The sequence below is a fragment of the Phoenix dactylifera genome, chromosome 14 (genome assembly GCF_009389715.1).
Source record: "Phoenix dactylifera cultivar Barhee BC4 chromosome 14, palm_55x_up_171113_PBpolish2nd_filt_p, whole genome shotgun sequence".
In the NCBI taxonomy this organism is placed as follows: domain Eukaryota; kingdom Viridiplantae; phylum Streptophyta; class Magnoliopsida; order Arecales; family Arecaceae; genus Phoenix; species Phoenix dactylifera.
The window spans coordinates 4577919-4604965 of record NC_052405.1 but is presented as its reverse complement, the minus strand read 5'-3'; the positions used below and the strand labels follow the sequence as shown (position 1 = coordinate 4604965).

At 38.6% G+C, this 27047-nt stretch overlaps 1 protein-coding gene across 1 annotated transcript; it reads left to right on the top strand.

The window, feature by feature from the left end:
- Positions 1 to 257: 257 nt before the first annotated feature.
- Positions 258 to 23008, top strand: LOC103719807. The gene is made up of 5 exons (XM_039133931.1): positions 258 to 525; positions 1240 to 1476; positions 17600 to 18060; positions 18549 to 18626; positions 22718 to 23008. Exons 1-5 carry the CDS (start codon positions 258 to 260, stop codon positions 22814 to 22816), a joined length of 1143 nt encoding a protein of 380 aa, XP_038989859.1. The 3' UTR covers positions 22817 to 23008.
- The last annotated feature ends 4039 nt before the right edge of the window (positions 23009 to 27047 follow it).

Below are 27047 nucleotides of genomic sequence, written 5' to 3'. Positions count from 1 at the left end.
GCGGCTCTACCCATAATTTTATTAGTGAAAAGGTGGCTAGTTTGCTTCACTTACCTGTGGTTCCTACCGAGCCATTCACGGTGCGGGTTGCTAATGGAAATCGATTGCAGTGCCAGGGAAGATTTGAGAACGTGCATCGGGGTATCCCTTTTTCCCCTACCCTCTATTCTTTACCACTAACTGGTTTGGACTTAGTATTGGGTATACAGTGGCTAGAGCAATTGGGTTCGGTTGTTTGTAATTGGAAAAATATGACAATGGAATTCCAATGGGAGAATCAAGCTCGAAGATTACAAGAAACTGATGCGCAGCCCATTCAAGCTGCATCTCTGAAGGTGGTCTCTAAAGAGTTGAGACAAGGGAGTTCCATATTTGCAATTTGTCTGCAGTCACTCGAAGAAGTACCACGGAAAGATGTTCAACCGGATATGCAGCTCGTATTGGAGGCTTATGCTGACATTTTTCAAGAACCAACGCAGTTACCACCAAAGAGGGAGGTTGACCACTGCATCCCTCTTATAGAAGGCACATAGCCAATCAATGTGCGACCCTACAAGTATGCCTATTTTCAAAAAGCTGACATTGAAAAACAAGTTCAAGACATGTTAAAATTGGGGCTTATAAGATCAAGTATCAGTCCCTTTTCATCACCTGTCCTATTGGTTAAAAAGAAGGATGGTACATGGTGCTTTTGCACTAATTATCGGGCCCTTAATTCCGTTACTATCAAAGATCGATTTCCTATCCCAACGGTCGATGATATGCTAGATGAACTTCATGGCGCATCCTATTTTACAAAATTAGATTTAAGGGTCGGCTACCATCAGGTACGAGTACACCCATATGATATCCATAAAACTGCTTTTCGTACCCACAATGGTCATTATGAGTATTTAGTTATGCCCTTTGGTCTTTGCAATGCACCTTCTACTTTTCAGACCATTATGAATTCCATATTTCGCCCTTATCTGCGTAAATTTGTATTGATCTTTTTTGATGACATTTTAATTTATAGCCTCAATTGGACTATGCATCTTGAACATGTTCAACAAGCTTTTGAAATATTAAGGCATCACCAATTTTTTATTAAGATCAGCAAATGTGCCTTCGGTCAACAGGAGTTGGAATATTTGGGTCACATTGTTACTCCTTAAGGGGTAAAAGTAGACCAAGGCAAAATTAAGGCAATGCTAGATTGGCCTAGACCTACTAATATTTCAGAATTGCGTGGTTTCTTAGGTCTTACAGGCTACTACCGAAAATTTGTTCGTAATTATGGGATATTGGCGCGACCACTCACTAATCTGTTGAAGAAGGGGCAGTTCGGGTGGACAGATGAAGCTGAGACAGCATTCACTTTCCTCAAACAGGTTATAACTTCTACTCCTACTCTTGCTATGCCTAACTTTAATGAGCCATTTGTTATTGAATCTAATGCTTCAGGAGAGGGAATTGGCGCGGTTCTAACTCAACAAGGCAAACCAATTGCTTTCATGAGCCGGGCCCTGGGAGTTTCAAAACTATCGTGGTCCACATACGCCAAGGAGATGCTAGCCATCATTGAAGCCATATGAACTTGGCGACCATACCTGCTGGGTCGGAGGTTCTATATTCAGACGGATCAACGAAGCCTCAAGTATTTATTGGAGCAACGCACGGTCATACCAGAGCAACAGAAATGGGTGGCAAAGCTGCTGGGTTATGATTATGAAATACTTTATAAGCCGGGCCGAGAAAATGGTGCAGCAGATGCACTCTCACGAGTGGCAGGTGGCCCAATTATTAATGCATTGTCTTTTTTGTAGGCCCAATTATGGGATGATATTAAGGCCGCAGCTATGGGAGACGTGTACATGGAGAAAATTGGCAAGTTAGCTACTGAGAAACCAGGGGCTCCTTACACGTGGCGTGATGGGTTGATTTTATATAAAAACAGACTTTCCCAACAATTCTATTGGCCGTCGATATATCACACGGTGCACAACTATGTCTCCTCTTGTGATGTTTGTCAGCGGGCTAAGGCAGAAACGTTGTCACCAGCCAAGTATGGGATGACATCACTATAGATTTTATTGAAGATCTTTCCCCATCCAACGGCAAGGATACCATCTTAGTGGTGGTGGATCGCCTCAGTAAGTCTGCACATTTTTTAGCTTTGACTCATCCATTTACTGCAAAGACCGTGGCTGAAAAATTTGTGGAGGGAGTGGTTAAACTCCACGGTATGCCCAGATCTATCATAAGTGATCGCGACCCCATTTTTATTAGCAATTTTTGGCGCGAATTCTTCAAGTTATCAGGAACACAGGTGAAAATGAGTTCCGCCTACCACCCGCAGATGGAAGGACAGTCAGAAGTCGTAAATAGGTGTTTGGAACAATACCTTCGCTGCTTGGTCCATCAACAACCATGAAAATGGAATTCTCTTCTTCCATGGGCCGAATTTTGGTATAATACCGCCTATCACTCATCTACAGGAATGACCCCCTTCCAAGTTCTGTATGGTCGTGTCCGGACCCCCGCTTCGTTCCCGGCAGGCCGCCGCGACGGTCCTAGGATGCGGGTAGGCATAAGGCCACCAGCCACCGCGTAGAACCCTACTACCTATCAATCATCAATAAATCTTGAAAAATTTGGCATGATACATGCACAAAATGATCACTTTTCCTATAGTGACCTGTCAGGATTATCTCAATACATACAACAACACTACCTGTCAGAGCAGCAATCACATAATCTGTCACATAATGAACCTGGACAATATATATCAATACATCATCTCAGGCATATAACTCATCTGTATAAAAATCTGGTTTCCATTCCATCCATGGTCAAACCCATATCCACAACAGGATCTATGACTGTAACTATACACTATATACAATAGAAGGTTTATAATACACCAAAATGTATAAACCTTTATCTATTTTATACTGTACTATGGAGCGGCACAGCTAGCAGGCAACCACTAATCCTGCTCCTCTCTATACAATACCTGCCCTGCAATCAAAAACACCAAACTAGGGAGTGAGTATATGAATACTCAGTGAGTGGAGTAGAGAGTACTATGCACATGAGACAAGATATAATCATGGCTCGAGGTGAAATCTCAAGAGCATATGAGCAGTTGTCAAGAACAGGATACACATAACTCAACATAAGAAATAAGGAGTAAATCATCACAATCCCAATCAACTCATCTGGAGCATATATAGAATAATCAAATAAGTATGTATGATAACATGAATATGCTCAACAGGTCATAGTACTGAATCATATAAATCAGGTATCAATAGGCTGAATCATCAACAAGACAGCTATCGGGAGGTGGGTTTTATGCCCCAGACGAACCAGCAACAACTCCCTACTGTCACATGCATATGCAGGATAAGACACCATACCGATAATATAAATGCTAGACAGCTATCGGGAGGTGGGTTTTACGCCCCAGGCAAACCAGCAACAACTCCCTACTGTCACATGCATATGCAGGATAAGACACCATACTGATAATGTAAATGCTAGACAGCTGTCGGGAGGTGGGTTTTACGCCTCAGGCGAACCAGCAACAACTCCCCACTATCACATGCATATGCAGAATAAGACACCATACTGATAATATAAATGCTAGACAACTATCGGGAGGTGGGTTTTACGCCCCAGGCGAACCAGCAACAACTCCCTACTATCACATGCATATGCAGGATAAGACACCACACTGATCATGTAAATGCTGGCCAGTATCCAGAACAGAAATCCATCTCACATCTATATACTAAACGGCACCTCGCGGGAATTCTACATCCGCGGAAAGCCGTACTGCACCTCGCGGGGTCTTACTATGCCCGACGGCAAGCAGAATATAAGTCGTAGGACTGGCCGATCCTACGCCTAGGGCCGTGTCCCCCCTAGAAAGAGACTGGGCTCCGCCAACCCAGAAGGCTACTATGTGCACACAGGCCGATGTTCAACCCCATCGACTATAGGTGTCCTGTAGATACTGTCAAGCCATGCATGAAGGCCATAATGCACCCTCCTAGTACTCTACTAAAAAGGAGCATAATCAAGACTACCACTCACTCGACTCCGACCCAATCATAAACTAACATCAGGGTTGGGAGTGAGGGGTCAAGGGTGTGCAATGCAACTCAATATACCATGAGAAGGGCTCTACAAATCTTTGAAATAGAGAAAATGAAATCAATTTACAAAAGAAGTCATTTCACAATTCGGATCCAATTTAACTACTCATCTACCCCTCGTAATTCCTCTCAATGTTTCCTCAAATGCATGTACAGAATAATCAAGCATGGAGAACAAAACATAGAGGAATCTACTACAACAATTAATCAATAAGCTCCGTGGAATCAAGTCACACTTGGCAACATTTATGAAAATAAATAAGGAATGCGCTCATGGTGCAAAGTACAAACTCCCACTCACCTGTCAATCCGGCATAGCCCTGATACGCCTCCAAAAATTTACAGCAGGCAGTGGAAAACTTCTTCCTCTTATTTCCTAGCTTCTTTCCCAACTGATACATGCATTTACAATACATTTAGTTTTGTATCAAGTGCCATAATCTACGTGCCAATCATAAATATATGAAACTTTAATTGATTCAACTTCCCCGTTTCCTAAATCTTTTCTTCTCTTTCTCTTTTTCTTTTTTTATTAATTAACTTACCATTTATGTGTATTAGGAACTTCCTTGCATGAGTACTGTTGGGAATTGTATCCTAAATGTCAATCGTCAGCATATTGATGATTGAATATTGTAAATAAATTGACAAATTAATAAAGTATTATTTGGCATTATTCATCATTTCATCTTCAAATGAACTCTTATATGATGAAGTCCTTAGGACTTATGTTATGATAAAGGAGAATTTATCTTTGAGTCCTTAAACTTGTTCGCGACCAAATGATATGTTGTTACTAGGACGACAACATTATCGAGATTAGGTCGTTGTGTGACATATACGTTGGTTGTCCTCTTAACCAAGGAGTGTGGAGACATTGGTATGCCATACAGGTGAAGTGTAGGAGTACATTTCACTGAACGTGACCAATTCCGGAATGCTCTACTGTCGAGAGATATTCCGAGTGGATATGGGTATAAGTTTGGCCCTCTGACCTGAGACCGCAACCTGTGACTAGCAAGCAACTCACTGTACTTTGGTACCGGACTACCTGAATTTCTAATTCAGTGACGGAAGGTCACTGGGTGCAGTCAAGTACTTGCGTAGTCAGTTGTGAGTCAAGATGGAATTGACCCCTCCTGGAAACAGGAATAATGTCTTGTGATTAATTTAGCAAAATCTTGGCCAGGGTAATCCCAGTGAGGAGTCACGGGATATCTAAAGTTAATCACATAATGGATGTACTAATTATAGGGTTGACAGTGAGCTCTAAGTCATCCTGACATTAAGAGTCAAAGGGATTGAATTATACAGTAACCATAGTTCAGGGTTCCAGAATATTTGCTTCGCATATATTCGGCCTATTCGGACGTCGGGTACCATTGCTAGATGGTCACATCGATTAGTGTAGGAAGTCGTTCTTATACTACCGGCTTAGGTTCGAACCTATGAGGTCACACGCATAGAAGATTCCTGATTGATCAAGAAGGCTGATGAATGATTAAGAATCATTCAGGGGTAATTTGGTCAATTCGATTGGCAAATTATCTTATAAAATAATTAAAGTAATTATCGGAGGATTAATTAGTAATTAGATTGCTAATGAACTCAATTGGATTGAGTAATTAGACTAAGGATTAGCCAAATTGAATTAGATTCAATTCTGGGCTCAATCAGGGTTTTTGACCTGATTGGATTAGGTCTGAATCAAGAGGACTTAGGTTGACCAAATTAAAATTAAATTTGTGCTTAATTAGGGATTGACCTAATTGGATTAGGTTCAACCCATGGTAATTGAATCATTCTAATTGTTAGGATTTAATTAAATTAAATGGGTTTGATCTGAAACTATTCGGATCTTAAAATCCACTTGTCACATATCCATGCATGGCGCCATAAATTGATTTTTAATATGATTAAAAATTAATTTAATTTATTTAATGGTGCCATGGGACACTTGGCAACATCAGGGACCTCTTTCATCATTAGATGGGTCGAAATGGAGAGATAAATTCATGAAAAGAATTGGATAAGATCAAATTCTCTCTCTTCATGACATATGCCATCCTTATCTTTATCTCACTTCTAATTAAGGTTGAATTTCGAATTTAATCACCACAAAATCACCACGTGACCCTCTAATCTGATTAGGGGCATGGGAATTTCGAAATTGAAAGAGGGAAGTGGCAACATGATGAATGGTTTAGATTAGATCAAGCTTCATCATGTAATGGCACATGAACTTGAATTTTGAATTCAAAATTCAAAACCCCACAAAATCCTCCACAAATATGGGATGGTTGGCATGAAGTTAGGTAGGAGAGCAACATTAAAAGGACCTCCATCATCTGGTGGTCGAATTCAAGGAAAAAGAGAGAAAAAGAAGAAGAAAAAAGGGAAAAGAAAAGAGAGGAACCCTAGTTCATGCATGGAAAAATTCTGCATTCAATCTAGCTGACTTCTTCCTCCTCTAAGTCCATCGCGCCATTAGTGTTAGGGGTCCCTGATAAGAGTCTTTAGATCAGATCTAAGTCCTCTTCAATCCCTTTAAACCTTTCCTCCAAGTTCTTCCAAGAAGGCGGATCAAAAGTTGATAGTGTTTGGAAGATCAAATTTCAGCCTCAAGAAATTCTGCGCAAGCTAGCACTTCCGCAGGATTGGATCTCTTCAGGAACTTCGCGTGGACTTCTCGTAGAGGCCATTCGTGTGCGTGGCTGCGAAGTCGAGGATCAGATCCACAAGTTTCATCCATCATAAAAGGTATTAATCCTACATTAATCTTTTATTATGGTGTCAAGATCTAGGTCTGATTCTCCGAGGTTTTACCCTCTTTTGGGGCTCCTCACGGAGATATCTCCAGAATCCATTCAATGGATATTCGGAGATTAATCGGAATAGAGTTCTTAAGTTTCAGATCTGATAGTTAATCATGCATGAAAGTTTTAGCATAATTGTTTAAACGATTCCGGCATAATCCTATGTGTTCTTAAGGTGCTGATTTCTAGATTTGATCTTGTAAGCATGCATGAATTAAATTGTTTGATTCGATTTTTCCGCTGCGTTTTAAAACTTAAAAAGAACTACGTATGGCTTGATCCCCCTTATGAAGAGGTACGTAGGCAACCCGATCAGGTTCAGCCATGGTTTTAAAAAAAAAAAAAATCCGCATGCTTAACACCGAAGAACCGAGACTCCACTTTCAGTGGTATCAGAGCAAAGGTCCAAGAGTTGTGACCGATCTCCGGAAACTCTCACGCGTGATCGTGTGACGAAGCGTGGCTCTCCGTCCGGAGGCGTATAGAGATGCGTGCTCTGATAGGTATACATGGGTGTCACCCTATTTTTAATAGGACCGAACCCATGTAGGAGTGGAGACTCCCCCACTTTCAGTGGTATCAGAGCCAGGTTCATGTTTAAACTTTTATGTTTTAATTCTTGTAATTAAATCTGAAATCATGAGCATGCTTAGATTAGATCTAAAGTATTTTTTATGATTGATTTAATTGCTGATTATGCATGATTAACTAGATCTGAAATTTTGAATGCATATGATGCATGTTTGTGTTAAGATTTGTAACATAAATAAATCTGAAATCATAATATTGTTTAGATTAGATCTAAATAAAATTTATGATTCATATGATCTCTGATTTTAATGAACAAATCAGATCTGAAAATAAAAGTGAAAAAACAAATACATAAGATGTATGTTGTTTGTATTAATTCATGTTGTTATGTATATGTGATGCATGAACATTAAATATAATGACTTAAACATAAATTTAATCTGATTACATGTGATTAATTACAAAAACTCAGATCTGAAAATATGTTTTAAGAACTGAAAGATTGTAATTAATATGTAATTAAAAAGAAATATGCAATGATCAAAACTTTCATAAGTCTAAACTTAATTGAGAATTAAGTGTTATGAAATAGAATTGTAACTCAATTAATTGACATTGCATAATTCTTTGGGCATATGGGTTAGCTTGAATCAAGTTCCTAGGATTGGGTTAGACCTAAGGTTAGAATCATACATGGACAAATAGAATTAATTGATCAAATCTAATTAAGCAGTAACAAGATTAGGTCAAGAAAATTCTAGATCAATTTACAATAGTTGTAGATGGATCAAGTCCATGTCTTTGATTAGACCAAGATGGAACTTGATTTAGGCTCAGAGGTGTAGCCCGAGTCATTTGAGTAATCAAATCGAAATTGATTAACCAGTCGGTGTCTAAGGTAAGTTTGGCAGTTTTGACCGGTGGTTTTTAATTGGGAGCTACTCGCACTGATTCGTCTTTGCCGAGTTAATGGCATATCCCTTCCACCGATCTCACTTACCTGGCCGACATGGTCAATCACATTTTGATTGGATCACTTAATGATTCGAGTTAGCCCATGCCTATAAGGAAAATCAGTTTGACTGATTTAGGTGTCTCCTTAACCGGTTTGAGTCTAATCTGATTTGGTGAAGTCAGTGGGAGAAATTAGACTAACCGGATCTTCTCATCTATCCTAATTATGAAATCCTCTAAAATTATTAGGTCCTTAAAATGAAATGGTTATGGGGATAACTAGGTCATAGCCTCCCATTAAGTTGGGTGATAATGGGTCCAATGTTTTGATAATTATTGGAGGCGCGACACGCCTGGTACTTATCAAGTATTGGAATTGTCATTCAATATATGATGAGTTAAGTGTACCTTCAATAGGCGGTCAGGTGAGCCGAGCCACACTCGGGCTTGGTCGTCTATTAGTTGATTAGACTTAACCCTATCATTTAATGGTTGGACCTGACTAGGGTATTCGGTGGAGGCGCCACACGCCTGCCGAAGAATCTAGGGCAAAATTATCACTAGAAGTTGCTTGGTGAAGCAACTGGTTTAGAACCTACCAATAGGTGCATATGGGTTAGCCGAGCCACACTCGGGCCTATATGCGATCTATTGGGTTCTAGTGCCCACTAAAGAATTAGGAGTAATTTTTCGAATTGGAGGTAGAGGCTACCAATTTGTATAAAATAGTGGGAGTATCTTTAGACTAAAGTCCAAGTCTACTGTGTTTAGTCAATTCATATACTAATAGCCAAATTTTCTTTTATGTAGAAATGGCCACAAGTTTGTCACTTCGCTCATTATTGGATAATGACAAGTTGACTGGTCCCAACTTCAATAATTGGTATAGAAAGCTGAAAACTCAGCATAGTCAGACCAAAAGGATTAAGGATGACCAAAGTCAGGCAGAATGCTTCTATTGTAAGAAGCAGGGGCATTGGAAGAGGAATTGTCCTCAGTACCTTACCTCACTTGACCCGAACAGGCTAAGCAAGAGAAAAGGGCAATCAGTTGCTGATCAAGGTATTTATATGATAACACCTTGTAATTTCTCTATATGTGATAATTCAACCTGGGTATTAGATACTGGAAGTCCGTTTAATATATGCAATTCATTGCAAGGACTTCAGGTCAATGAGAGATTTGAAAACAGCGAGAGATTCCTGAATGTTGGAGATGGAAGATCTGTTCCAGTTCTAGCTTTAGGAAATCTCAAACTTGTTTTCAATTCTCATGTAGTTGTCTTGAGTGATTGTCACTATTGTCCTGCATTCTTATTGAATGTAATTTCCGTAGGCCTTTTGGCCATGAACGGTTATGAAATTTCAATAAAGAAATATTCTTGTGATATCATTATGAATGGTGTTACTGTAATGAATGGACAATTGAGCAATGGCATCTACTTGTTATCACAACCTGTTAATGTAATGTACACGTCAAGTAAGCGTCCTAGAATAGATAATGTCACGGATGTCTACCTTTGGCATCATAGGCTAGGTCATATTAACAAGAACAGGATGAACAGGTTAAGTAAAGAGGGAATCCTCAATGTTAATGATTGTGAATCATTGACAACCTGTGAGTCATGTCTTCTTGGTAAGATGACCAAATCACCTTTTACCGAAAAAGGTGAACGAGCCAGTGATTTATTGACCCTTGTACATTCTGATGTATGTGGGCCAATAAGCACAGATGCTAGAGGTGGGTATTCATATTTCATTACGTTTACAGACGACCTTTCTAGGTATGGTTATGTCTATTTAATGAGACATAAATCTGAAGCATTTGAAATGTTCAAATTGTATCGTAATGAAGTAGAAAAACAAACTGAAAAGAGTATTAAAACTCTTCGATCAGATCGAGGAGGCGAATACCTTTCCAATGAGTTTTTGACATATTTAGGAGAGAATGGGATTCTCTCCCAATGGACTCCTCCTGGTACACCACAGTATAACGGTGTATCAGAAAGAAGAAATCGAACTCTGTTAGACATGGTTCGATCCATGATGGGGTTTGCAAGTCTGCCCATATCCTTTTGGGGATATGCACTTGAGTCAGCCTGCTACATTCTAAATAAGGTTCCAAGTAAGTCTGTAAATAAAACACCACATGAGATGTGGACTGGACGTAAGCCAATGCTGTCTCACCTTAGGGTTTGGGGGTGTCCAGCATATGTCAAACGTTTGAAGACAGACAAACTTGAACCCAAGTCTGACAAATGTTTCTTTGTTGGTTATCCTAAAGAAACTAAAGGATATTACTTCTACTTTGCTGAAGAACAAAAGTTATTCGTAAGCAATAGAGCTATTTTCTTAGAGAAAGAATTCCTTAGTGAAGGAACTAAAAGCTCTAATGTTGAGCTTAGGGAAGTTCAACATGTAGAAGATCCGACACCATCTACTGAACTAGTTGAGTCAGATTTGATTAGATCAGATCCAGAACCCATCTTAGATGCACCATTAAGGCGATCAGGTAGAGTACCACGTCAGCCGGACAGATACTACGGTTTCTTGGTCCAGGACGGGGATCCTGTCGAACTTGATGAAAACAATGAGGATCCGATCACCTATATGGATGCTATGCAGAGGCATGACTCTGATGCATGGCTTGGAGCCATGCAATCCGAAATGGAATCCATGAAGGTCAATGATGTATGGACATTAGTTGACCCACCCGAAGGGATTAAACCCATAGGGTGTAAGTGGATTTTCAAAAGAAAACGGGGCACAGACGGAAAAGTGGAGACCTATAAAGCCCGTCTGGTTGCCAAGGGATATCGTCAACGTTATGGTATTGACTATGACGAGACGTTTTCTCCTGTGGCAATGCTCAAATCCATTCGGATTATGCTTGCGATAGCAGCACACTTAGATTATGAAATCTGGCAGATGGATGTTAAAACCGCTTTTCTAAATGGAGATTTAGAAGAAGAGGTGTATATGATGCAAGAAGGTTTTATATCTGCAGATGAGTCTAAGGTGTGCAAGCTTCAAAAATCCATTTATGGATTAAAGCAAGCTTCACGGAGTTGGAACATACGATTTGATAAGGTGATCAAATCATATGGCTTCATTAAGAATGAAGAGGAACCTTGCATTTATAAATGGGCAAATGGTTCAGTTATTATATTTCTTGTTTTGTATGTGGATGACATTCTTTTAATCGGGAATGACATTCCTGCATTACAAGGAATAAAGGTTTGGCTATCATCTCAATTTGCCATGAAGGATTTGGGAGAAGCATCTTACATCCTAGGGATGAAGATCTATAGAGATAGATCTAGAAGATTGCTTGGATTATCCCAATCCACATACATTGATACTATACTGAAAAGGTTCAGTATGATTAATTCCAAGAAAGGCTATCTTCCAATGGGCCATGGAATTAACCTCTCTAAAAGGGATTGTCCGACAACCTCTCAAGAAAGAGAGACTATGGATAGAATTCCATATGCTTCGGCAGTGGGATCTATAATGTATGCCATGACATATACTAGACCAGACGTGGCATACTCACTAGGAGTAGTGAGTAGATACCAGTCTGATCCAGGTAGCAACCACTGGAAGGTTGTCAAAACCATCCTTAAGTATTTGAGAAATACTAAAGATCAGTGGCTTGTCTACGGTGATTCTGACTTAAAACTTGAGGGATATACCGATTCAAGTTTTCAGTCAGATCAAGATGATAGCAAGAGCGTGTCGGGATATATCTTCACTCTTAAGGGTGGGGCCATCTGCTGGAAGAGTTCCAAGCAGCATACAGTGGCAGATTCTACATGTGAAGCAGAATACATTGCAGCATCTGATGCAGCCAAGGAAGCCGTATGGTTGCGCAAGTTCATCACCGAGCTGGAAGTGGCACCTTCCATTGATGGTCCAGTTCCTATATTTTGCGATAACACTGGAGCCATAGCTCAGGCAAAGGAACCTAAAGCACATCAGCGGATCAAGCATATTCTGCGACGTTATCACCTGGTTCGAGAGATTATAGAACGAGGTGATATTGATCTTCAGAAGATTGACACAAAAGAAAATCTGGCTGACCCATTTACCAAAGTCCTCGGCATCAAAGAGTTCAACGAACACAAGTCGAAGATGGGTATTAAATACTGTGCCGATTGGCTTTAGGCTAAGTGGGAGTTGTTGGGAATTGTATCCTAAATGTCAATCGTCAGCATATTGATGATTGAATATTGTAAATAAATTGACAAATTAATAAAGTATTATTTGGCATTATTCATCATTTCATCTTCAAATGAACTCTTATATGATGAAGTCCTTAGGACTTATGTTATGATAAAGGAGAATTTATCTTTGAGTCCTTAAACTTGTTCGCGACCAAATGATATGTTGTTACTAGGACGACAACATTATCGAGATTAGGTCGTTGTGTGACATATACGTTGGTTGTCCTCTTAACCAAGGAGTGTGGAGACATTGGTATGCCATACAGGTGAAGTGTAGGAGTACATTTCACTGAACGTGACCAATTCCGGAATGCTCTACTGTCGAGAGATATTCCGAGTGGATATGGGTATAAGTTTGGCCCTCTGACCTGAGACCGCAACCTGTGACTAGCAAGCAACTCACTGTACTTTGGTACCGGACTACCTGAATTTCTAATTCAGTGACGGAAGGTCACTGGGTGCAGTCAAGTACTTGCGTAGTCAGTTGTGAGTCAAGATGGAATTGACCCCTCCTGGAAACAGGAATAATGTCTTGTGATTAATTTAGCAAAACCTTGGCCAGGGTAATCCCAGTGAGGAGTCACGGGATATCTAAAGTTAATCACATAATGGATGTACTAATTATAGGGTTGACAGTGAGCTCTAAGTCATCCTGGCATTAAGAGTCAAAGGGATTGAATTATACAGTAACCATAGTTCAGGGTTCCAGAATATTTGCTTCGCATATATTCGGCCTATTCGGACGTCGGGTACCATTGCTAGATGGTCACATCGATTAGTGTAGGAAGTCGTTCCTATACTACCGGCTTAGGTTCGAACCTATGAGGTCACACGCATAGAAGATTCCTGATTGATCAAGAAGGCTGATGAATGATTAAGAATCATTCAGGGGTAATTTGGTCAATTCGATTGGCAAATTATCTTATAAAATAATTAAAGTAATTATCGGAGGATTAATTAGTAATTAGATTGCTAATGAACTCAATTGGATTGAGTAATTAGACTAAGGATGAGCCAAATTGAATTAGATTCAATTCTGGGCTCAATCAGGGTTTTTGACCTGATTGGATTAGGTCTGAATCAAGAGGACTTAGGTTGACCAAATTAAAATTAAATTTGTGCTTAATTAGGGATTGACCTAATTGGATTAGGTTCAACCCATGGTAATTGAATCATTCTAATTGTTAGGATTTAATTAAATTAAAAGGGTTTGATCTGAAACTATTCGGATCTTGAAATCCACTTGTCACATATCCATGCATGGCGTCATAAATTGATTTTTAATATGATTAAAAATTAATTTAATTTATTTAATGGTGCCATGGGACACTTGGCAACATCAGGGACCTCTTTCATCATTAGATGGGTCGAAATGGAGAGATAAATTCATGAAAAGAATTGGATAAGATCAAATTCTCTCTCTTCATGACATATGCCATCCTTATCTTTATCTCACTTCTAATTAAGGTTGAATTTCGAATTTAATCACCACAAAATCACCACGTGACCCTCTAATCTGATTAGGGGCGTGGGAATTTCGAAATTGAAAGAGGGAAGTGGCAACATGATGAATGGTTTAGATTAGATCAAGCTTCATCATGTAATGGCACATGAACTTGAATTTTGAATTCAAAATTCAAAACCCCACAAAATCCTCCACAAATATGGGATGGTTGGCATGAAGTTAGGTAGGAGAGCAACATTAAAAGGACCTCCATCATCTGGTGGTCGAATTCAAGGAAAAAGAGAGAAAAAGAAGAAGAAAAAAGGGAAAAGAAAAGAGAGGAACCCTAGTTCATGCATGGAAAAATTCTGCATTCAATCTAGCTGACTTCTTCCTCCTCTAAGTCCATCGCGCCATTAGTGTTAGGGGTCCCTGATAAGAGTCTTTAGATCAGATCTAAGTCCTCTTCAATCCCTTTAAACTTTTCCTCCAAGTTCTTCCAAGAAGGCGGATCAAAAGTTGATAGTGTTTGGAAGATCAAATTTCAGCCTCAAGAAATTCTGCGCAAGCTAGCACTTCCGCAGGATTGGATCTCTTCAGGAACTTCGCGTGGACTTCTCGTAGAGGCCATTCGTGTGCGTGGCTGCGAAGTCGAGGATCAGATCCACAAGTTTCATCCATCATAAAAGGTATTAATCCTACATTAATCTTTTATTATGGTGTCAAGATCTAGGTCTGATTCCCCGAGGTTTTACCCTCTTTTGGGGCTCCTCACGGAGATATCTCCAGAATCCATTCAATGGATATTCGGAGATTAATCGGAATAGAGTTCTTAAGTTTCAGATCTGATAGTTAATCATGCATGAAAGTTTTAGCATAATTGTTTAAACGATTCCGGCATAATCCTATGTGTTCTTAAGGTGCTGATTTCTAGATTTGATCTTGTAAGCATGCATGAATTAAATTGTTTGATTCGATTTTTCCGCTGCGTTTTAAAACTTAAAAAGAACTACGTATGGCTTGATCCCCCTTATGAAGGGGTACGTAGGCAACCCGATCAGGTTCAGCCATGGTTTTAAAAAAAAAAAAAAATCCGCATGCTTAACACCGAAGAACCTAGGATTCACTTTCAAGTACAAGGTCTCCTTAGCTTAATCTAGGCTTAATACCCTATTATGGCATGAAATCCTCTATTTTCCCACCCGGATGAACAGTAATCCGGACCGACGGCCGGTTACTTCATCCCGGGTTTGGTCCACTTTCCAAACTCCAATTTTTTTGAAATTTATACCCAATGTTCTACACTCATTGGAGTTTCCAAAATGGTAACATGCATCCCCATCGGAGGCTGATTGACCCCCAAAATAATTCACCGAAGTTGGAACTTCGACACAGTTTTTCCGTAGTGCCGGAAAAATTTGTCGAAATCCGATTCTTCCTCTTTTAACACCCTTTACAACTGTCATCTACCATTTCTATAGCATAAATTCTTTAGAATACTAGGTAGGGACGGGTATTTACCTTTTTTTTCTTGTGAAACTTGACTCCTTGCGTAGAGGGGAAGGAGACCTACGTTTTTTCCTTCAGCTCGCAGTGCAACCGGAGCTCCCTTCTACCTCGAATCCCTCTTCCTTCTTCTTTTTTCTTCTTCTTCTTCTCCTTCTCTCTCGGTTTCCATCCAAAAGCCACAGCAAACCCTCCCTAATTAAGTCACAGCAAAATACTATTCACCCTTTGTTTAATATTATTAAATTCCCATTTTGCCCCTAACACTTCAACATATCTACTGTTATACCATTAACTTTTGATTCCTTTCCAATTTTACCCTTACCACTTCAACGCATCTACAACTATACCATTATCTTTTGATTCCTTCCAATTTTACCCCTTATATCAATTTTAAAGGACTATTCTATCCCTTTTTATAATAATAATAAAAAATTTTGGGGTTATTACAGGTCGGCTGCCCCCAACCATTCCGCACTACCAAGTGGGCCAATCTCCAGTCCACGAAGTGGACCAAAGCCTTTCCTCCCATGATGTATTGCTACGACAATTGAAGGAAAATTTGCATGCAGCCAATAACCGCATGAAATAAATAGCTGATTCCAAGAGGCGCGACGTGGAGTTCCAAGAGGGGGATTTGGTTTTCCTCAAGCTGCATCCCTATCGGCAGCAAACAGTTTTTAAATAGGCATATCAAAAACTAGCTAGCCAATTTTATGGGCCATATCTGATTGAAAAGCGAGTGGGTAAGGTAGCTTATAAGCTCAAACTTCCAGAGGGGTCCCGTGTTCATCCTGTTTTTCACATGTCCTTGCTTAAAAGGAAGTTAGGCGAAGTTAATGCAACCAGTATTGATTTGCCACCTGTTACTGATGAAGAAGAAATCATGCTGGCACCGGAAGCTTTGCTGGATACTCGCTGGGTGAAGAAAGGCTCGAAGTTTGTTGAGGAGAGCTTGGTTAAATGGCAATTCCCTGCAGAGGATGCTACCTGGGAAAACACTAAGGAGCTGAGGGACTAGTTTCCATCTATGGACCTTGAGGATAAGGATCCACTAAAAGAGGGGGGTATTGATAGGCTAAGGCGGACCCAACGCACACCCATAAAGAATCGCAAGTATAATAGGGAGTGAGGGAACGTCGTGCATGGCATGCATGGGGACTAATGAAGAAGACCTGGTCTAAACTAGCTGCAGTTCTATTGGAAGACTTGGTCATCCAAGACCATTGCTGTTTTAATGAAAGAATTGATCCAGTCTGCTGGATAACGTTCATATTCTAACGTTCACATGCATGGAATAAGTCGAGTGTTTGTTAGCTATTATTTTGTTGTTTGTTAGCTATTATTTTACAGTCAGAGTCTTTATTCTAGGAAACTATGGTCGTAAGTTTAGCAGAGATTGTTATCCATTGTCTATTTAAATTCTGCCGAATGCATGAATAAAGGCAAGCAAAATTTCTATCCAACTACTTGCGGTACATTCTCCCCCGAAGAGAATACTATTACTTTCGCAATTATAATTCAGCTTTGACTGGGACCTATTAAAAAATAAAAAACAAAAAAAGCTTATAAACTCAACCAATCAAGTGTATTTTTATTCTTGAGATCAAAACATGCTTCTTCTTCATAGAAGGCCTTCCCCGATGATCCCAAATACTGAACAAGAATGTTAAATTCAAGATTCCACATCCTGTAAAATCAACTAAATTTTTAAAATTTAAAAAGAACTAAAAGCATGAGTGGAAAATGATATAAAGAAGATGATGTAATTTTCCCTCTCAAATGAACTGATGGTAACAATTTCTTTCTGAAGGGAAGAGAAGGGATTTGCCCCTAAAACTCCTTAATGTTCTGATACTCCTTCATGATCTTATAGCTAACATGAACCTCCAAAAAGAGACGATTTTAAAAGTGGAGGCCGCTAAGCCAAGGGTGCCGTGGGGTCCACTTGTCTTGAGCAGTAGTTAGTCTTATCCGCGAGACAAATTAACGGCTCTTCCCGCTTTACTTGGAATTAGGGTCTCCGGGGAGAGAATTAGGGATTTGAGATGGAATCAGGGTCTTGGGATAGACAGAGGGGGGAAGAGGGCTAGGGTTTCGGAGATTGGAGCTCTCTCGAGGCTAATGGCGGCGAAGAGCAGGCAGGAGCTTGGGATTGAAGGCCAAAGGCACCTGGAGGAGACCATCAACGCGGCGTTCCAGATCCTCTCCTCCATGAACGACGAGCTCTGCAACCCCGCCCTTTGGTCCACATCCCCCGCGGCCGCCCACCCGCCGGCCAGCGGCGACGGCTCCTCCGACTCCTCCTCCCACCACTCGGAGGTCTCCACCGGCGGAGGAGGTGGAGGCGGCGGGGGAGCGCTCGATGAGGCCCGCCTCCGCTACAAATCCGCCATCGCGAACCTGCGTGCTGTCATTGCCGCCATTCCCAGCTCTCCCCAGGTATAAATTGGTACAAGTGTTCTGTTTTAGTGTAAAAATTAGATTTTGGAAATGATCATTTATTATAAAAGAGAATTTTTTTATTGATTTAATTGGTTAAAGTTGTCTTTGTGCTGTGAGTGGGTGCTGTTTTGATAATTGAGCACTTCTTATAATGTTACAATCCTTCGATGTTGTGAACCATGATGGCTAGAAAGAATGCATTATGTGGAAATAAAAGAAAAGAGTGAATTTAGGAAAGATATTTGAGAAACATAATATCCCTATTGAATCAGATGACCATTTTTCTTTGACATGGTGTTATGTCCGTTGAGCAAGTCAGGTGACTACAGGGCTACAGGAAAGCCTTTGTTTTCTAATTGTAGATTTTGTGACTTTTGAGCTTGATGTATCTTATCCTTGTAAGCTACAAGTTTCGATGCCACCAGAAACTTTTATGCATGTTCACTGTTGAGAATTGACAATAATTTAACTCTGTAAAATTACAGGAGACAGGTGCATTGGAAGCCAAAGCAGATCCGGCTGAAATACAAAGATTAGAAGAGCGTGTTTCAGATCTAAGAAAGGTAATTTTTGGTAATTTTGCATCATGTTTCCTAATCCATTACTGTTCTTCAGCAAAAGTTCTGGAGAAGCTCATTAAATGTGATATATCTGTTTCCGAATAAGGTTTTGAATTTTTACCATGATGATTTTGTGGGCTTGGAGTTATCCTTCACTCTTCACTTTGCAACATTTAGATTGTGCGCCGTTAGTTTTATTTTTTTTGTCTTCATTTTGTTCCTCCTCTCATTCATTAAGCACCCATCTAACATTGTGGGGCACCTCGACATGATCTTGTGTTCCAATACATAGTAGTCCTTTGTCATAGCCTAGCATGCATATGAACCCATTGTAGAAGTATAAAGCCCCATATTAGACAAACTCAAGTTTCCTGAATTTCACAATTCGCCAAGTTTTTTTTCTTCAACTTAAGGCAATGAATCTCATCCAAACTTGAGACTCATGTCGGTTGAGGTTAATTGTTGCTTCTTTGGGTTCCTTGGATGACATGATGTCACTGAAGTTCACAATTGGCTGCTCTGGTCTAGTCTCCTTCTTATGGTAATTTTGATTTTTGACACTAATGAAACTATTAACAAGAATATTTAATGAGAATTCAGTTTTTCATAATTATGTTGAGTATGATTCTAATGGTGTTTTACATTACATGTGCTTGGCTTGCCTAGACAACATTCAATGAGGTTCAATATGCCTTTATTTCCCCTTGTTTTTACACCACATAAACTTTTAGTGACTTTTGAGCTGGGGCCTTTAGCTTTATCTTCCTCAATTCTAGAGGATGGTTGATGTACAATTTATTAGCATAGCAGTTCCTTGGATGTGTTCCAGATATATTTTGTGGGAATGCCCAGGCAAGAAATTGGTGAGCTTTAAGGTGGATTCTTTTACAACCAAGTTTCCAAGGCTTCCTTCGTAGCTAGCCCAACTAGGAGATTTGATTGGTAGTATGCGGCTTGAAGAGTAGTCAGGCATTCTCAGGGTCAAATTGTAACTTTTTTGCATTTAGAGATTGATCATGGGGAGTAGTTGTCTTATCCATACATCTTTTGTATATCTCATGAGAATTCAAGATTCATGTCTCAAAGTCTGCTAGTTTAATATGCTTTCGAAGTTACTTCTTTCTAAGTAGTGTTATAGATTCAAAGGGTAGAAAAAAGATTTGCACCTTGTGAAGTAAGGAGGATATTGTTAAGAAAGAAGGATTGTCTTGGGCTGCATTTGGAAGGGGACTAAGAGGGAATAAAAGGTACTTAACCCAGTTAGCCTAACCGTTTTCAACCAAACGCTCAATAACTTTTTTAAAAGGCTAAGACGGATTTTGGAACAACTTTCTACCCCTCCAGAAGTTGAAAAAAATATATTAGAGGGAAGCTCCAATTTGAAGAACACACGAGAAGATGTTTCAATTTTAGTGAAAATTCTATAGAGATGATAATGCCCATGCTAATTCTTCATAATATAATATAATGTAATGTAATATAGTTTGTAATATTATAATATAATAAAATAATATGATTATAATAATATAATAATATATATTACAATATGATATTATTATAATATAATAGAATGTATTATAATACAATATAATATCATATCATATCATTATCATATTCTTATTGTATAATAGTATTAAAATACTATAATAAATATTATTATACTAAAATAATATTATAAAAATATTATTATATTTAATAATAAATATTATTTATTATACTATTCTGATTTACTGATTTTGACAGCACAATTGGTAGGCAATTGAAAGCACTATACTATGTCCTTCATTGTCATTTGCTGATGCTAAAAGTACTTTCTTAATTTGGTTACTAAATAGATAGTAAATTTCCACAAGACTTAGAAAATATAATTACTAAGCAGAAAATAGCTTTTTATTGAAAGATCTATTGCTTAATGCTCTACAGATAAAAGCTTTACTACCTATGACAATACTAAACCGGGCCTTAATCCAAGAATAAATTGCTCCACCATATAGGGTGGAGTAATTTATTTCAGAGTAAGGAAGAGTAGGAGTAAGTTAACCCATTTACTCCGGGTTAACTTATTCTGCTTCCAAATGCAACCATGTTCAGGAAAATTTTTGATATCAAGTTGCTTATAGGAGGCAAGTGATGTGTAGGTTAGGGAATAAGGAAAGTAATCTTTGTAGTTAGGAGTTAGATTTGAGCAATAAGTGTTATCAAATGAGTTGAAATAGGAGTTCTAGGGGCATTTGCAATACTTTTGCTTTGTGGAGATATTTGTAAGGTGCTGCAATGGTTTAACATATATCCAAGTATAAACTTGTTAAGGGGAATGAGTCAAATTATGGAGGAATATTTAGTTGTGCTCCTGTTAGTTGTATTTTGTTTTTGAATGTGACATATAAGATGATTGCTAAGGATGGGAGGAAGGGTCGAACTAGCCTTGTTTTGGAGGATCTTGCTTAATCTGAGGGTGGTATTCTTTTTTTATTGCTCTGAAGAAGGTTATAGGCAGGCACGATCATCATGATGAAGAATTCTGAGCTAAGAACTGCATGGTCATTTATGAGTTAGATCATATTATGGTCTAACCGATGATCTGAGACTTGTTGCACTTTATTTAAGTAGTGCAGAACCTTGCGGTGCCTTGTAAAACAGATTTTCAAGTTAACCACTTCATGAAATGTTACTGCAATCAATAATCTTCTGTTGAAGTGCATGAATATGTAAAGTAGGTGTGCTCCCTCTGATGGTTGATATTCCCTCATACTCATGCCATTGTGATTGCACTCAGATTTACCGGGTTGTTAGCTTTCAAAAACATATTTTGCTTCACACTGATGCTACATAACTCTCATGGTAATCAATCACACTATCTACCCTTACCTTAGTATGGAGAAGCAGAAGGTACAGGGGATGTTTCAGCATCTTGATAGGACTTTGAAAATAAAATAACTGTAAATTCTTTGAGAAGACTAGTGATTCTTTCATTAGCCTGGATGAACCTAATGCACTCAGTTCCTTCTAACATTAAATATATAATTTCCAGTTCTGTATCTGGTTCAGTGTATTCTCTTGGAATTTAACATTTAGTTTATCCATTTTCCATAATTAATCAGCAGTACTTGCTTAGCCAATTATATGGTGTCTCTGTTTGCTGGTGTTGCTGCTAAGGAAATCAATCCCACCGTTGCAGACTATTTATTCTCAATTGTTGGGTTTACAGTGGCATGTGATGTAAGACTGCTCCATCAGTGGATGGTCATAGTATAAATCTTTTTTTGTACGTTGTAGTTCAAGTTTTGAGCAAAGGAAAATACCATCAACGATGCATGACACTTGCATGCACATGGCTGGTGATTTTTCCTACTCTAAGTGATTAAAGTGGAGATTACCCTCTTGTACGAATTTTATGGAGGCCTTCTACATGAAGACACAGATGGTATATGCTGCCAAAGCATTTTCTCTATTTGGTCTAAAAAAGTAAGTTTCAAGATATGTTGTTTGAAAACTTGAATTTTTATACATGCATGTAAACACGCAAGTAGGTAATTCACATTTGCATTGACCAATACATCCTCCATCTGGTGGGGGGCATGTTTGAATTCTAAGCTTTAGGTAAATAAACATAAAAGTAATGGGAGTAACTATTTGTTTCCTTAGGAACACTAAGGTGTCTAATAACATGCAAATAAAAACTTAAGCTAAAACTGCTAGTTGATAGTATTTATCATGAAATGGTATAAACTGGAAAGTCATTCCTATTTGGCGTTTTTAATTCTGATCTATATTGGAGTTAGGGCCATTGCCCAAGGATCTCATGGGTAAATGAGTTATTGGTCAACATGTTCTTTTGGCTATTTTTTCTTCAAGATCCACTATCACATTGGTTGTTTGAGAGGAAGATCACTCTTCTGTTATATTTTTGCAGAAGCTGAGTGGCACGTAGCTTTAGTATCGAGTTGTGGTATAAAGTATGCTGCATATTTGTGTTTATGTGTGCACACGCATGTGTGAAATGTTATGCTATGGTTTTAACCTGACCTGACTTACATGTTAAAACACATTGTAGACCATACTGATGGAGTAAACCCAATGTTACTTGATTGCAGGAGCTTGAAAACAAGAACAAGTACCTTAAGCATCTTATTGATCAACTTCGAAGTCTGATTACTGACATATCAATGTGGCAAAGCCCCTGTTCAGCATGAAACTTGAGCCAGATAATTAGCTGTTTACTTCAGTCTCTTTTTTCCCCCACTTATTTTGTATACAACTTTTAGAAATACAGCTAATGTATTTTATTTTTATGTTGAAACTATGTGAATTTTTTACGTTGCATCTATTTACAATTGGACAAGGAAGAAAAGAAAAGGAATAATATTTCTTAGGTATTGCGTCTATTAAATAGCTTTGATTTGATGTTGCATCGACTCAACCCAATTCAGTCTTAATCTCAAACTAGTGGGTGTTCGCTACATGAATCATTTTTTTCCATTTTGCATTGTTCAGGGCTTTTATTTTTTGAAAGATGCACCGATATCTAGTCTTTCCTTTTACCATATCTCATTCTAACTCTATTTTTTCTGCGTGCATCAAATCACTACTTCATACTAATGCATCTTCGGCCTATATGTTTTGATATTGTATGTAAAAAAAATAAATTTATGTGCCAATAAGTAGGTGACAATGTATTAAAATTGTCGAAACTAGTCCTTTATACTACGAATGTCTTTTTCCCTCTTATGCCCAACAATAGTAATTCAATTAATTAGTAACTAGGGGTGAGAAATGATTTGTTTTTTGTATTCTCTACAAGGTCGGTGGAACTATTCCGAACAGGGTAGAATCGTTTCGAACCGGGCGGTTTCAGTCGTATCAAGCCATCTTGGTGGCGGACCGGGATAGTTTTGACAATGGAAACAAAATTCTCGTCGGAGCGGGAGAAGAAGGAAAGAGAGTGAGCGGGAGAGGGAGAGAGAGGGAGATGAAGGAAGAGATAAAGAGGTGGAGGCTAGCCTTCCGACGGAGGGCTGGCGGAGGTCGGCAAGTTGCGCGGAGTTTTGGGTTCCACGGTCGGATCCTCTATTTCGTTCGAAATAGAGGTCTGAGCTCTTTTTTATTTTTGTGACTTTTAAGTGATTTGCCAACTTCACTTAAAAGTTCTAAAAATAAAAAAAAAAGAGGTCAGACTCCTGTTTTGAATGAACTAAGAGATTCGGTTGCACGACCCTCCTCCACCTGGGTCGTCGGCCTCCACTGGCCCTCCTCTACCTGGGTCGTTGGCCTCCACTAGCCCTCTTTCTCTCTCTCTCTCCTTTTCTTTCTTATTTGCCCTCTCCTCCGCCTCCTCTACTGTATTGATACAGAGCCGGCACGGAACGATACTGAGACATACTGTTTCGTGTCGTCGAATAATCGGTCTGGGCTCCGGTTCTGGCACAACAAACTCTAACCCTCTAATTATCTGGCTCTAGGATAGAGGAGGAGGAGGAGAAGGACGTAGGAGGAAGATGGAGGAGGGATGGCAAGAAGGTGGCAGTGATGGTGGTGGTGGCCTAATGATAATGAGGTGTCATCGACTTGTAACGAGGGTATAGGTGGAACAAGGGATGAAGGACTTGTAACGAGGGTATAGGTGGAAGAAGGGATGAAGGAGGAGGGTAGAGAAGGATGGGGTGGTAATGGTGGGTGTAATCTGCTCATTCCAAAGGTAGAGGAAGAGGAGTGTAGAGAGGACATGGTATGTAAAGATCTAGGAGCTCACCAAGAAGTCGTTGAAGGTTGTTATTTAGATTTTTTAGCCCTATATAAGCACTCAAGATGTTCTCAACATATAATTGATATGGGACTAAATATTTATCCGCACAGGCCCTCAGACACTCCTACAGTTTAAGCTCTGGCATCCTCGCTAGGGTAAGAGTACAAATCCAATCACATACCCTATGATTGGGCAGCGGTTATCCCTAGAAGGGTCCATACTACATTATCCTCTGGTTAGGAGTAGTACTGATTAACTATTTAACATGTTTAACTTGTATCAACCTATTGTAAATCGAGCTAGATTACTTGTTTAATAAAATGGTTAAGCTTGGATCTGAATTTTTAACATATTTAATAAATAGGTCAAGTTCGGATTGTTAGATTTTTGATCTATCATATATCCAACCTGACACATATCATGTCCAATCTGATCCAATTGCCACCTCTACATTTAGTCTATATGTACCATAGGCCTATGATATCATTTGTAACAATTCCGATTCTCATCCAAAAATACTAGCTAGTTATTATTTTGATTCCTTGGCCTTATATAAATATCCTAAGACCTTCTCAGCATAACCAATGCAGAACTAAACACATGTTTGTATGGATCCTCACACTTATGTGAGGATCCATACGAGTATAAGTTTAGTCCCACGTTGGTTTTGCATGTAGATCTTTGGAACATATACAATGCCGATAGATTCAAGCAATGTCTCATGGTTAGCCCTTTTAGGTGACGTACTAAGTTGTTAAAAATAGTATACAACTGACCCAACCATGACCAATGTATGATTAGAGGACATTACAGCACGAGTCCTTTTGGAATTTCCCATGGACTGACCATGGTATTTGTAATTATATATGATTGGATTTGGACTCTTAGTCTGGTGAGGATGCTATAGCTTGTGAGGATCCATATGAGCATGCATTTAATCCTATTTGACTTATATATTAGGTAGATCTTGCATACATATGTAGGGCTGAAGAATCCAAGTAATTCTTTCTAGCTAGCTTTTTTGGGTCCTGGTTGTTACATGATAGAATCCAATAGTGATGGTTAGGGAGCTTCTATGAACACAAGGCATCATCATCTCATCGTGGCAATGGATAAGCAGAAAGAAGGAGATGAAAAATGGGAAGGAGAAAGATCAAACTAACAAACATTTAAGAATGGTGCAGCAGATTTACTATTTCTAGGCCATCAAAGCTAGACATTAATTTTGGTGTAATGAAAATGATAATTTTGATGTTAAATATTCTTAAGTTTCGAACTTTTTATTTGAATTTGTAGCTACAATTATGATGATCATTCATTCAAAATAGTCTGTGGCAGTTGTATAATTCATGGAGAGATGATGCGTGGAAGTTGAATTAATGTTGATACTAAAATGTAGATCTACAAATTCAACAATTTCAGGCATGAAGGATGGTGATTTCATATGGTTTGGATAATTTTCAGGAGAAAAACATGGCCTTCTATTTTATGGACAGGGCTCGTTATACATGTTTGCCTTATTCTATGACATTGACATGGACCTAAAGAATGATTGTTTGCTGGAAATCACAAATTTCAGCATTTGATGGATAGAAACCTACAATAATAAATGAACGTAGACTAAGGAATGTGCCAGCTAGAATTACATCAAGTCCCCATGCCCATTTTCGTTGAAGTTGGGCAGGTTATGGAGTATTAGAGGATATTGTGATAAGATCGGGATTCCGAAATAATTTGGCGAGGTTTGAAAATTATGAATTTGAAAATTTTGGTAGATTTAGAAAAGGTTGAAAAAAACTTCAGAAAAGCAAGTTAAAAATCTATATTTTTTTTCATACATGTAGTTCGGTACATAGTTAAGTTCCTGTAAAGCTAATAGTCAGCAAAAATCTTAAGAGTCTGTTTGGATATTTTTATGGAATTGAGCTGAAAAATTTATAAGAATCGAGTATGTTAGTCCATCTAGCTATTATTTTCTAAGAACATATCCAAACCTAACCAAATTCTAGCATTGGAGCTGCATGAAGGAAGAAAAAGATTCATGGAAGTCTTTTTTTGTTCTTTTTATAGGATTTAGGCTGGATGGAATTTAGTTGATACAGTGCTATGCTTAAATAGATGGCCCAATCCACGAATCATATAGAAATTTCAGCCTAATCCTATAGAAATAGCCAAATAGACCATAAAGTTGACAAAAAACTTGACCAAAGATGATTCAACAACTACTATTTACTAGATTAACAAGTTTACGAACCCTAAAATGTTACAACATCCTCTCCTTCAGAACATTCAGACAATAAAAACTCCTCACATTCATGAAAATGCGAATTGAAAAAAAAAAATAATTGAAGACTTTGCAAATTCTTCTAGCCTACCACCACAATTGGTTGTTCGTGTTGGAGCTAATATTACGGGCTGTACGTTATATATATCTTGAGGTTTCATACCTCCTACATCACCACAAAAAAAGAAAAACAAATCAAGCAAAATCTATAAAATCATGTATAACTTGAGTTAATCTATGGTATCAGGGACATCTCATACAAGAAATATAACGTACATACATACAAACATATATATATATATATATACACACACATATATATACAAGAATTAATCCTTTGATCAACATGTTCCTTAAATAATATTTATTAACAAAAATATATCAGTTGTGATTAGAG